Below are 12,573 nucleotides of genomic sequence, written 5' to 3'. Positions count from 1 at the left end.
ATAATTTTCACAGTTCCCTTTTACAGACGTTGGCTATTTCAGTCAGGCAACTCTAACATTTGTCAGTTGCATTTGTTTCGTTTTCAGGTCTTACAAAAATGTACTTCTCCTCTGCCTTATACTACTTTACAGAAATGTCTGTTAATTGCCTTATTCAGGGTTTCTATGAAGCATGACTTTCCAATCCTGCTGTAATAAATTAATCAGAAGGCCCCTTTTCTATTTTCTCTTGTATTTCTACCTGCAGTGCCTTGAATCTTTGTTAGAAGTGCTTTATACATTTGTGTATCTTCCAGTAGACCTTTAAGCTTTGTTTTTACTGGTTATCTCAAGTTAATTAAAGGTCAAACTATGCAATACCTTGGAGATGCATTATTATAACTCCCAATGTATTTTTTGACCCTAGGGAGCAGCCATGAAGAAGAGAATTGATTCTCCCAACGTATTTTTTGACTAGGGTTGCCAGCCTTTTACAACTGATCTCCAGCTGGCAGAGATCAGCTCCCTTGGAGAAAATGGCTGCTTTGAAGGGTGGACTTTATGGCACTGTACCATGCTAAGGCCCCTCCTCTCCTCAAACCCTTCCCTCTCCTGGATCCATCCCCAAAGTCTTAAGGTATTTTCCAGCACAGATCTGGCAACCCTATTTTTCACCCTATGGAGCAGCCATGAAGGAGGAGGTTGATTCAGATTGGGGTCATGGTAAAATGTAAAGGTGCTTTAACTCTTTCTCATCATGCGTTTTCCCCAATGGAAACAATAAAATGGAGTAAAGGATTGCTTTGGATGCCTGTTGGGGAGAAAAACAGAGTATAAATACCTTAATAAGTGGATAAGCAACTGCAGCATTTGGCAATTATCCCTGAAGGTGAAATATGGCAGGCAAACACAACGTGTCTAGGCTTGCCAATCCCTAGGTCCCAGCAGGAGTTCTCCTGCTTTCCCAGGCTCCTTCCCGCTCCCAGTCAGTTGGGCAGTGGGGGGAAGCCCCGCCCTCACAGCCAGCATGTACCTTTCCAACTCTGGAGGCTTCAGACTCCACTTGGAAAGGCTTCCTCTTGGGATGGTGTGTCTGTGTCTTTAAGGCTGAATGGGGGCGGGGGGAGTAGGCAGAAGAACATGGCTGCTCCCAGTGGCTGTGAAAGCAGCCCAGACCCTCCGTTGGTTGCACAATCTTTTTAGAGGTCGTTTGCATAGGAAAGGTAAACTTGAACCTTTGGTTGCTCTGTGTTACTTTGAAGAAGTTGGAAGTTCAGCAACTCATGAGTAGAGATGCCAATTTCCTGCTTCAGAGTTATCAGAAATGGGAGGGGGGAGGGAAATGTCTGCTGGGCACTTAATTATTCCCTATGGAGTCTCATAGGGTATAATGGAAAATTGTTCTCGGGGTATCTGGGGCTCTGGAGAGGCTGTTTTGGAGGTAGAGGCATCACATTTTCAGTATAGCATCTGATGACTCTCCTTAAAACACCCTCCAAGTTTCAAAAAGATTGGACCAGGGGGTCCAATTCTATGAGCTCTGAAAGAAGGTGCCCCTATCCATTATTTCTAATGTAGGGAAGGCATTTAAAAGGTATGCGGTTCCTTTAAATGTGATGGCCAGAATTCCCTTTGGAGTTCAATTGTGCTTATCACAACTTTGCTTATGGCCCCACCCCCAAAGTCCCCAGATATTTCTTGAATTGAACTTGGCAACGCTAAACATGTCTTCTTTCCCTATCAGGTCGGAATGAGGCAAGAGAAATGGTTTTGATCAGGAAAACACCTGAACACAAGAAGTTGGCCATCAAGATCAATATTGTCCACCATGACTGCTAGAATATATCAAAGAACGCATTCAAAAGATGAGGTATAAGCATTCAAAGTGTGCCATAGATGAGCTGAAGATAATTCCACTTGTGCATGGGAGGTTGCTGACTTGCCCAGCTGAACCATGAAATGCAGTATTGCACAGGAATAACCAAACCATTAGGAGGAGGTTTACAGAGAAGTGAAGAAAGAAGAGGTGAGTGCACTAGTTCTTGATGCAGTTGTTTGCATCAAAACCCATATTGACCTGTATAGACTCTACATTTTTCATTTAAAAATTCTTGGAAAATAACCTGGTAACAAAATTGATCATGTTGCCATTTTACAGGCAAATATTGCTTTTGAAAACAATGATGAAGATTTTTAACTTACTAAAGTATATACTGAATTATTGTGTTATTCATATTTATATGATCAGATGATATTTTAGATGGTTAATCACCATACTGAAAATATCCAGAGAGGTATTAACACCACTGATATTTGACACAGATAAGATATCCATTTTATTATTCTTTGAGATGATGAAAAGGCATTTGACAGATTTGCTTGGTTATTTTTTTTTCTAGCAGACAATCAAAAAGCTATGATTTCTAATGGGGGGAGGGGGGTAAAAACAAGTCCGCCTGTTTACTTTGCTGGTATTTAATTTAAACAGTAGCCAGGTTTTTCAGCTGTTAATTTTCTAACAAAATCATTCTGTTTCTGATTTTATTATTTATAAATATACTTAATTTGTAATAAAATATTATTTCATTCTACTATAGGGTTGCCAAGTCCAATCTAAGAAATATCTGCGGACTTTGGGGGTGGAGCCAGGAGACTTTGGGGGTGGAGCCAGGAGACATTGGGGTGGAGCCAAGATCAAGGCTGTGACAAGCATAATTGAACTCCAAAGGGAGTTCTGGCCATCACATTTAAAGGAATGGCACACCTTTTCAATTCCTTCCTTCCATAGGAAATAATGAAGGATAGGGGCACCTTCTTTTGGGGCTCATAGAATTGGACCCCCTGGTCCAATCGTTTTGAAACTTGGGGGATATTTTGTGGAGAGGCACTAGAAGCTGTACTGAAAATTTGGTGCCTCTACCTCAAAAAACAGCCCCCCCCAGAACCCCAGATACCTGCAGATCAATTCTCCATTATTTTCTATGGGAATAAATCTCCATAGGGAATAATAAGAGTTCCCAGCAGACATTTCCTTCCCCTTCCCCCGCTTTCTGATGACCCTGAAGCGGGGGGAGGGCCTCCAAACTGGAGGATCCCTTGCCCCCACCTGGGGATTGGCAACCTTATTCTACTACCTTTTCAAAAATAATTATAACTATTCCATGGTTACTGATGCATGGTTGACAATAATGCCACTTCCAATATTTATATGTAAGGAAATGACTGAGTAGGAGAAAAAACAATCCATTCTAGAGCATAAATTGTAATGTTCTGAACAGCATGTACAATCTCATGGATCTCATTTTAAGTTTTTCCTAAGCTAAAATTTCTTTCTTAATTATTCAACACTAAAATATTTTGGGGGAAGGCTGGTGTCCTGTTTTTACCTAACTTTACACTTAACACTCCATTAAAATCTCACCTGACTCTATTAATTCCTCTTCCCTCCATACAACTACAATTTATTTCTCTCATGACAGTGTCAGTGAATGCACAGAACAGTCTTCCAATCTTGCTTCTTAGAATAAAAAGTGGGCCACACTTTTTATGCCCACAAGGACATGTAGAGGGCATTTCATTTTCCTTTCTCCCTATTTCACTTTTCACTTTCCTGAAAATTCTCCACAGTCTGCTGCATTTTTCTGCCTCTCTCTCCTTCCAACCCACTGGTCAACCTACTTTCCCCCCTCCACTCCCACAACATCTTCAGTTTTCCCTCCTTTCCTACTCCTGGAGGCTTCTCTCTGGGAAAAGTCTGTCCGAGTAGTGCACTGCCAGCCACCAGGCTAGGCTCAGTTGTGTGGTGGGGAGCTCCAAGGACTTGTGAGGGATACTTCAGTCTCCTCTGTATCCCTTTCTCCACACTACTTCTTATTTCCCTCCTCCTGGAAGACCCCACATCCTCTCCTTTCCCTGCTTCCTTCTCTACTTCCCACCCATCCACCAACTACCTTTTATCTGTCTCCCATCTTCAGCTATTTTCATTGTTTATTTACTACATTCATTCCTTACCTTTCTCCACAATATGGAACTTACATCATTCTCTTCATTTTTTATCTGCTTAACTACGTGATATAGGTTAATCTGAGAGTGTGTGACTGGCCCAGGGTCACCCAGGAAACTTCGATGAAGAGTAGGAATTTGAACTTGGGGTTCTGTGATCCTAGTGTAAAACTCTAACCACAACTCCACAATGGCTTTTGTGTGGTGGCTGCTGTTCAACAATAGCAAGCAGATGGACCTGAGTGAATTATGGCACTCGAAATGGTATCAAGTCATCCAAGAGCAAAACAGCTCTTGAAAGGGTCCTGCCTCCCCACCTTTCACTGACAGGAACCAAGACTTGAAGGTTAACAATACTGCTGTGGTTACCTAGCAGTGGTCACATCAGGGATTTGTTTCTTAAAGTTACATGCACTTTTTCTATTATTTGGGATCCAGTGTACTTTTTCTTGTTGCTATTTTGTTGTTTTTAAGATTTCAGATTTTCCTGCAAACCTAGAGTTTTCTCAAGTTTGTAGAAAGAGCTGTCTTTTCTGTTAATGGTTCCAGACTCCAGTTTTAAGTATGCACAAGTTTGGCCATGATGAGAATTTTGTAATCCCTGCTCTGGTAAAATGGATATTCGTCACCATAATAAATATCACAATTTTTAATTTATTCCACATATAAATTATTCAAAAATTATCTATAACAAAAGCACAAAACAAGTGGTAAATACTATTCCATATCCATCCCTACTGCTTGATGGCCACAGTCTGCCATGCACTCCAATGAGACAGCCACTGGCTGGAACCAGCTGCAAATAAGGCATCCTGAAGAAGGTGTTTCCTACAGGAGAGAAGCAGCACTCAAAGGTCTTTTTTCTTTCCCTTTTCCAAGTTGAGGGCCCTCATTTGAGATACCAGGGACCAAAGAACATGGTAATAACAACAGCCAGTAATGACTTGTAAGTGTCTTGGCAAATTCTTCTCACTCACGTCCCTAGCCATTGTTTGCTACATGATTTGTTAGATTCCTGACATGGGAATAAGTATAAACATGTCTACTGATGCTGACATGTCTGAATGAAAGCCAGGTATTTTCTATCTCCGAGAAATCTCCTTCAGAGTCACACACATGAACATATAATTATTTTAAAATCATTTAAGCATTAAATCCTACTTTAAGCATTAACATATATAGCAAGGGTGGCCAACAGTAGCTCTCCAGATGTTTTTTGCCTACAACTCCCATCAGCCCCAGCCATTGGCCATGCTAGCTGGGGCTGATGGGAGTGTAGGCAAAAAATATCTGGAGAGCTACCACTGGCCACCCCTGATATATAGTATATGTATTAATTACTGCCACCAAAATCAAACTTACTAAGAAAAAGAGTACCCACCCATCATTTAGCCAGGGACAGTGTCCCCACTACATAAATAGCTGCAATAAAGAGAATATGCAATTGCAGAGATCCAGAGGCTGAATAATCACTCCCCCTCAAAGTGGGGGGTGGGGAGATGAAACATCTGGAAGGACTCTGCACAATCAGGCATTAATGAAGAAGCATCCAGTCATATGTGAAACTGTTCATGTAATGGCTGGGAAGTACAAGCACTGGTGCTTTGTCCATGGCCAAACCATATGAGGTGTCAAGTGAGCAGGTCTTGCTTTAAAGATGTGTGTTTGCCTGCCTAGTAACAGGAGATAAGCCTGAAGAGAAGGAAATGTCCCATCAGTATAACAAGACATATATTTCTACAACACTTATGTTAAAGCACTTAAAAAAAAAGTACATAAAATTGATAGGAGAGAAGCAAACGCCTCCCTAATTTTTCCTAAGAGTTTTAAACGAGCTTCTTAGCTGTACCCCCTCTTAATCAGTAAAACCCAAATACTTGTATAGCTTTTATTGTATCTACATACACAAGGGGATCCTCTGAGATTTGATAGTACAAGCTGGGTTGGGAGAAGCTTTCTCTGTATCTGCTTGCCCTTTGCTTGCCCACTGCTATTGAAAATGGTTATTTCTAGTTAAAGATGTTGTTCAGCTTCTCATGCCTAAATCATAAACCACCCCTGAAGTTCTGCTTTAAAAGGAGGTTAAAAATGCAAGAAGCTTTTTAATTCCATTCTAGCATTATGGAAGGTTGCTGGAATGCCCTGCAATTTCTTACACTCCAGAGATTCCCATTCAACACAAATCCTGTTAAGAATACAGTGGTTTATAACACATTTGTACATTCTTTCCCAAAAGACAGTGCTGTGAGAAGCTTCATTTTCTGAAAGACTTTCCCCTGTTCAGCAAAACACTGCAACACAGCAACTGGTTAATGGGAGTGTTCCCATGCTTAAGAGTTTGCGCTAATGAAATCTAAGAGAGACAGCTCTCTGCTCAAGTCAGACAAGCAGACTATCCTGACGCCAAATCAAGTTGAGATAAGAAACATACTATGGAACAGTGGTTAATGTGCCATTAATGCCATTAGTTCTGAGACCAGTACCCAGCATGGGAAGCAACTTCGTCCATTGTTACCAAGTGGACTTCTTTCAAGAACTTAAAAAAAAAAACCCTCAAAAAACCTGGCCTTTAAAATCTGGGAAAGAAAATAACTCTCTTCTTTTCACAATGACTTAATTCCCTCTTTATTCTACTTTCCTGTTAGCAAAAAAAGATAAAGAAGGAAGGATGTCATGCAAGTGAAAAGTATAATGGTTTTTAGACAAGTTCTGTCTAGTTAAAAGGCCATTATGGCTTGATTAACTCTATTCTTTTGGGATTTCTGTGGGCAGTTTTCATCCTTTTTCTGTCCAGGAAAACAAAATATTACCTTTCAGCCTATTCGCTTGCTTATGTCTGTCCTGCATTCTTGAACTTTGGGAGAGCATTCAAAACAGCATTTGACCAGAATGTTATTTACTGATTTAAAGTATAATCACCATTTAACTCAAACAAGTACATTTTTATTGATGTGAACAGAAAGTCAGCCTCAAAATGTTTAATTATTAAAGGAAGCTGAGTGTCCAAATCTTTTGTTTAAATATTTTCACTTTTGTCTTTGACATTTATAACATCAGAGGATCCTGAAACAAAGGAACAGGATCTGTTAAACAAAGACATGGGTTTTCCCATTATTTGTAAAGACTGAACGTTAAGATCTTACAATTAAGTAGCGCCCAACTTTTTATGGACCCTGCTAAGTTTCTCAGGGGGTGCTGATGCTAATTTTGTCAGCTATACATGACAGTTGTTGTCATGTCCTACATGGGTGGCTGGCTAAGAAAAAGTACACAAATCCATTATTTTTAACAAATGTAGAGATTTATTTAATCAGCAGAATCAGTTCTGTCGAATACCATAGCAACTCTTGTTACAGAACCTGTTCATTACAGTGTGTTAATAAATTCTTTCTCCCCATAAACTGATCTTTTTGTTAATTTTTCACTTTCCAGCAGAAAGGATACAGGTAGCATATTCACAGCTGGAGTGGCATTTTTTAGTGGAAAGACAGTACGAAATGGATAAGAAGTCCTGTCCCATACATCAATCTTCCAGCTGCAAATGCAGCCTCTAATACATTTTGAAAAATTCACCAAACCACCTTTGTGGCTCTGATTGGGCTTTAAGACAGGATATAACCCTTGCTAATAATAAAATAAAATAAAACACACAACACCTCCCTCCCAATCAGAAGACAAACTATATCCATGTAACACAACTTATAGTCTAGACCTTTTTTAAATTGCATATGAGGCACGAATAGACTATGTATAATGAACAAAAAAAATATTAAGAACATAAGAGAAGTCATGTTGGATCAGGCCAATGGCCCAACCAGTCCAACACTCTGTGTCACACAGTGGCCAAAAAAACCAAGTGCTATCAGGAGGTCCACCAGTGTGGCCAGGACACTAGAAGTCCTCCTACTGTGCCCCCCAAGCACCAAGAATACAGAACATCACTGCCCCAGACAGAGAATTCCAACAATACGCTGTACGTAATAGCCACTGATGGACCTCTGCTCCATATGCTTATCCTATCCCCTCTTGAAGCTGTCTATGCTTGTAGCCGCCACTACCTCCTGTGGCAGTGAATTACAGCTTGACTTCTTAATCATGCAACAAACTAACAAGCATCTCACATGATTTTATCTACTCACCATCATCTGTGTCTGCCAGAATGATCACTTTGGTGCTGGGGAACTCTGCTCCAATTTGTCCGCCCATTGGCATACTTAACGTGACATTGAAAGTTTCATCTTCTTCATAAAGTGAATCATCAATAATGATGACACGGCAGGTTTTCTCTGTCTCATCCTTATCAAAGCGAATGAGGCTCATATGGTCTTCAGGGCGAGAGATATAGTCAGAGTAAGACAAGACAGTAGAGGGAACTGTGCCAGCCGCAGAACCTGAAGTTGTGGTGGGAGGAGAAGAAATTAGTGTGGAAAAAACAGAATTACATAGCAGATTTTTTTTACATGCCAGATTTGAGTTCTGGCACTTTAGTTATCAAAAGGCCTTTTTTTTTTTGGTTGCTACCCTCTCATCTGCAGATTTTAAAAGGAATTCCTATTAACAGCACAGAAAACTTGTCTCCTGAATTTCCACTGCTTCCGATTCTTTCCACAATCTCTAACACAAAGCTATCTCTACCTTTGGGAGTATGCCAGTTCCCTACACTTAATTTGCCAAGCAACTTGTTTTGCTGATTCTGGAGAGAATGCCATGAAAGAAACTATTTGGAAACTATTTTTCTTTCAGTTGTAGAATAAACTAGATAAGGCTGTGGAGTCTTTTCTGTAACTTAAAGATCTGCCTGTAGTTCTGCTACTTCTTATGAATCAGCAGAAAACTATATGGAATAAAATATAGGCATAGATGGAAGTGTCTGGCCACAGGAGACTTTGGGGATGGAGTCAGGAGACAATGGTCAGGACAAATGTCCTATTCAAGTCTTCCTGCAGTTTCCAACCTTTCACCAGATCATCTGCAAAGTGTTTTTTTTTTTCAAAACTGACTTTTTCTCTAAATAAAAGTGTGCATGTCATACACACACTCAAAATCTTTCCACATTCTGTGCCAGATATTTATTTACAGAATTTGCACCCTGCCTTTCTGCTTTCATAAATGCCAGCAAAATGGCTAATGGATTAAAAACAAAAATCACATCTTAAAAACCACTAAAACCAGCAAAAGACACAAAGTTAAACCAACATTAAATGCACACATACAAAAAAAAAACCCACCCTGGAGCATAGGGCATGAAATACAGTGTGTACTGTCCTGGCTCTGAACATCTAATAACCTTTTCACAAAAAAAACCCAGAAAGTACAGGCAAAGCAATCCCAGCATGAAATTTGTTGTAAGGATTGCACAAAATATTCAGACTTTTTACAGGATGAATAATCTTCTTGTCACTGCTTGCTGTAAGTCCTAAACTCTTACGATTAATAGCCATAATAGTAGATGAACACATTTCACTGAAATTATGTTTAACTTGCAGAAAGATATATGAGTTTTTGAAATGCTAGTTTTCACATCCATCACTACTTTACACTCCCCCACAAAAAAACCTGACAACCTTACTGTGGATATAAGTGAAGTTACAGAAGTACAATTACAACCCTCTATGTTTGAATATACACATACAATTTAATTTTTTTTCCTATGACAACCAGACATACCAAATTCAAACACTGCATCCTAGAATTACATTCATTGTACTGTTATAAATCAAGACATCTGCTCCAGCACACGAAGAACAATTACAATTTCATTATACCTCTGAATGAGACATATTTTATCTTCCCCTCCCACCTTCAAAAGCAACGGACTATAACTAGAGAGTTTTCACAATGAGGTAAAGCTAAATTTTAAAATAACAAAACTCCTTTTTAAATGAATCCAACCTGCTTTAAAATAAAATCCCATTTTAAATGTTACATAAAGAACACATGCCCTGCCTTCTCTGTTTCACTGGAAAAAGAAGGACCACTGATCTGATCTAGCAGGTTCTTCTTAGGTTCTTCTTAGCTTTAAAAAGGGGTTAGACAGATGCATGAAGGAGTGGTCCATCAGTAACTACTTTCCATGGCTGTTGTCAGCATCCCCTGGTGGGACCCACTGTCATGGCCCCCCACTTGTTGACCACCCCTGCCATGTGCCTCTGTTTGCCCACTTGCTTACAAGCATTCAGTACCCACGCTTCCAGCTTTCCAGTACCGAAGGAGAAATGCATGCAGGCGGTGCACAGCAGCAGCACTCCTGGCAACCACAGCAGCTGCATGCACCAGCCACTGCTTTTGGGGAAAGGGTACTGATGTGGTATAGGCAGCTATGAGCTTGTAAGCAAGGGAAGGATTCAGTCAGGTGGGAAAACATACGAGTGGACAAATAGAAAGGAAGCCGTGGGGAAGGCTACTGGTGGGAAGAAGGGGGACCCCTGTCTACTCAGGGCCTCCCAAAATCTTGAATTGGTACTGCTGCTAGCCACAGTGACTGAAGGGAGTGGCTCTATATCCAGTGGCAGTGGAGGGGGCAGGGCTATGAAAACTCACACTGTGATGCTGGAGAGGCATTTTCCCCCCAGCATCACATGACTGGGGGCCCATGATGGCTCTCAGGACCAAGAAAACACAGATTTGTGTCTCAAAAGCAATGGGAGTTCTCCATAAAGTTGCCAATAGACCTGAAAAGAGGCTTGGTTTGGTCCTTTGCCTTTAATGAAAGCCTGATCTACAGAAATCATCAAGTAGAATTTTTGACAAAAACAGTAAACACTTATTACTGGCTTGTTCCTGCAATGTGGACTGTGTAAATAAGTTCATGTAAGATCAGTTAACAATCCTATCCCTTTTCCTTTAATGTTTCCTACCTATGAACAATTATTATTCTATTCAAGGATGGAAATATTTGGTTTTGATCAGAGTCACAAGACTGGGGGCCCATGATGGCTCTCAGCAGCCCTGGATGCAAAAGTCATAAAACAAACAAATAAAGGAATAGTCAGTAGAAGAGCCACTAAGTGGCACACAGTTAATGGGGTTTAAGATATGTTTTCATATTTCAAGAAATTTAAATATACCTGATTCTGGACAAATAACTTCAGATTCATATTTTTATTATGTATGATGCTGAATATTTTTTAAGATGGTGCAAGCATTTAACTCATTTTCTTCACAACTGGTAGCACAAATGATGCCACAAATAAGATCACTGCGCATCATGTCTACAGGAAAAAAATTGTGTGAAAGCCCCAAAAGGCTGACCACTTTTAAAGATCAAAGATCCCAAGTCATCCTTGAAGATTTTCTTTATCACAGTACAGAAAGGTTTGGAAAGGAAAGAGCTGTTATTAAAGTGCTATATTGACTCACTGATCAAGTAACAAACAACCTTGGAACCATTGACTTTTAAAAGTTTCCTGATGGTTTAATTATGATGGTTTTATTTAATGAACTATGTATTGTATTGTACTGATGTTTTTATATTGCAAGTTGTAATTTTATACGTTGTGAGCCACCCTGAGCCTGCTTTGGCCGGGAGGGCGGGATATAAATAAAATTATTATTATTATTATTATTATCATCATCATCATCAGCAGCAGCAGCAGCAGCAGCAGCAGCAGCAGCAGCAGCAGCAGCAGCACCGAGGTTTTTTGACTGTGACTGCCAAGGTAACCAAGAAACAGAAGACTTTTAAAAAGATTCTGTGATCCACAAGAAAAACCTGACAAAGCCAAGATTAGCTTCTATTTTCCTGCTCAGAGAGAGAAAGCAACTTTAATGCATTCTCCAAGCAGCTGGTTGGCTTGGCAAAGTGATTTAAAGAGACAATTGCCTTCTCCAAGCCAGCCAATAGGGGAGTAAGGGCTTTGAGAGTCACACAATGTGTGTGAAAGAGCCATATGTGGCTCTCGAGCTCCTCTGCTCTAGCCTCTACGCACTGTAGAATTTCCAAACCGGATGTGAAAGTATAACCTCCACCTCTCATTTTTGGGGAACATGTGAAGTTGGACAAGAAATGTCATGAGTGTAAAGAAGAACTGTTATATCATGGAAGGGCAAACTTATAAAGAACGTCATTTATCTGAAGCAATGGATTTTCTTTTCAATTAAAACAGAACTTAGATAAAGGTAACTAGAAAGATATATAAAAAGAGAAAGAGCAGGGCAAAATAAAGACCATCCATTAATTAGAAATGGACCAAAAACTTTGGAGTCCTGCTTTTGATTGTCTATACTGATATTTACAGAAAAGTAATTAATATACTGAATGCATTTAAAAATTAAACATTAACTCCTTTTTCATTTGAACACTAGATTTGTACATTGATGTGTGACTGGAAAGTAACCAGGGCTAAAGTCAGGCAGCTTGGCCCGATATAGTTGCTGTTTCCTTACAGATTAAATGGGCTCATTCACACAGCCACATCTGGTGCCCATTCCCTAGTTGCACTCACCCTGTCATGCAATGAGTTGGATGCTGAGTAAACAGCCACCAGAGAAAGTCTGGCATTTATGGATGTCCATGCATTGATCCCACATTTCCCAACATCTGAACCCTCCTGTTGTGAAGTCAAGCCATTTGGGAAGTCTAAGCCTTCCTTC

General features: G+C 40.1%; 1 protein-coding gene across 1 annotated transcript in view; it reads right to left on the bottom strand.

Moving 5' to 3' along the window:
* FREM3 (FRAS1 related extracellular matrix 3) overlaps positions 1 to 12,573 on the bottom strand; it is a 142,317-nt gene that overhangs the window by 62,357 nt on the left and 67,387 nt on the right. Inside the window, exon 6 of the mRNA XM_060246706.1 lies at positions 8,121 to 8,372. Within this exon, the coding sequence (XP_060102689.1) occupies positions 8,121 to 8,372 (252 nt within the window). The remainder of the gene's footprint in view (positions 1 to 8,120; positions 8,373 to 12,573) is intronic.

The sequence above is a fragment of the Heteronotia binoei genome, chromosome 9 (assembly GCF_032191835.1).
Source record: "Heteronotia binoei isolate CCM8104 ecotype False Entrance Well chromosome 9, APGP_CSIRO_Hbin_v1, whole genome shotgun sequence".
In the NCBI taxonomy this organism is placed as follows: Eukaryota; Metazoa; Chordata; class Lepidosauria; order Squamata; family Gekkonidae; genus Heteronotia; species Heteronotia binoei.
Note: the sequence above shows the minus strand (reverse complement) of the source record. Positions and strands in the feature narration are given on the sequence as shown.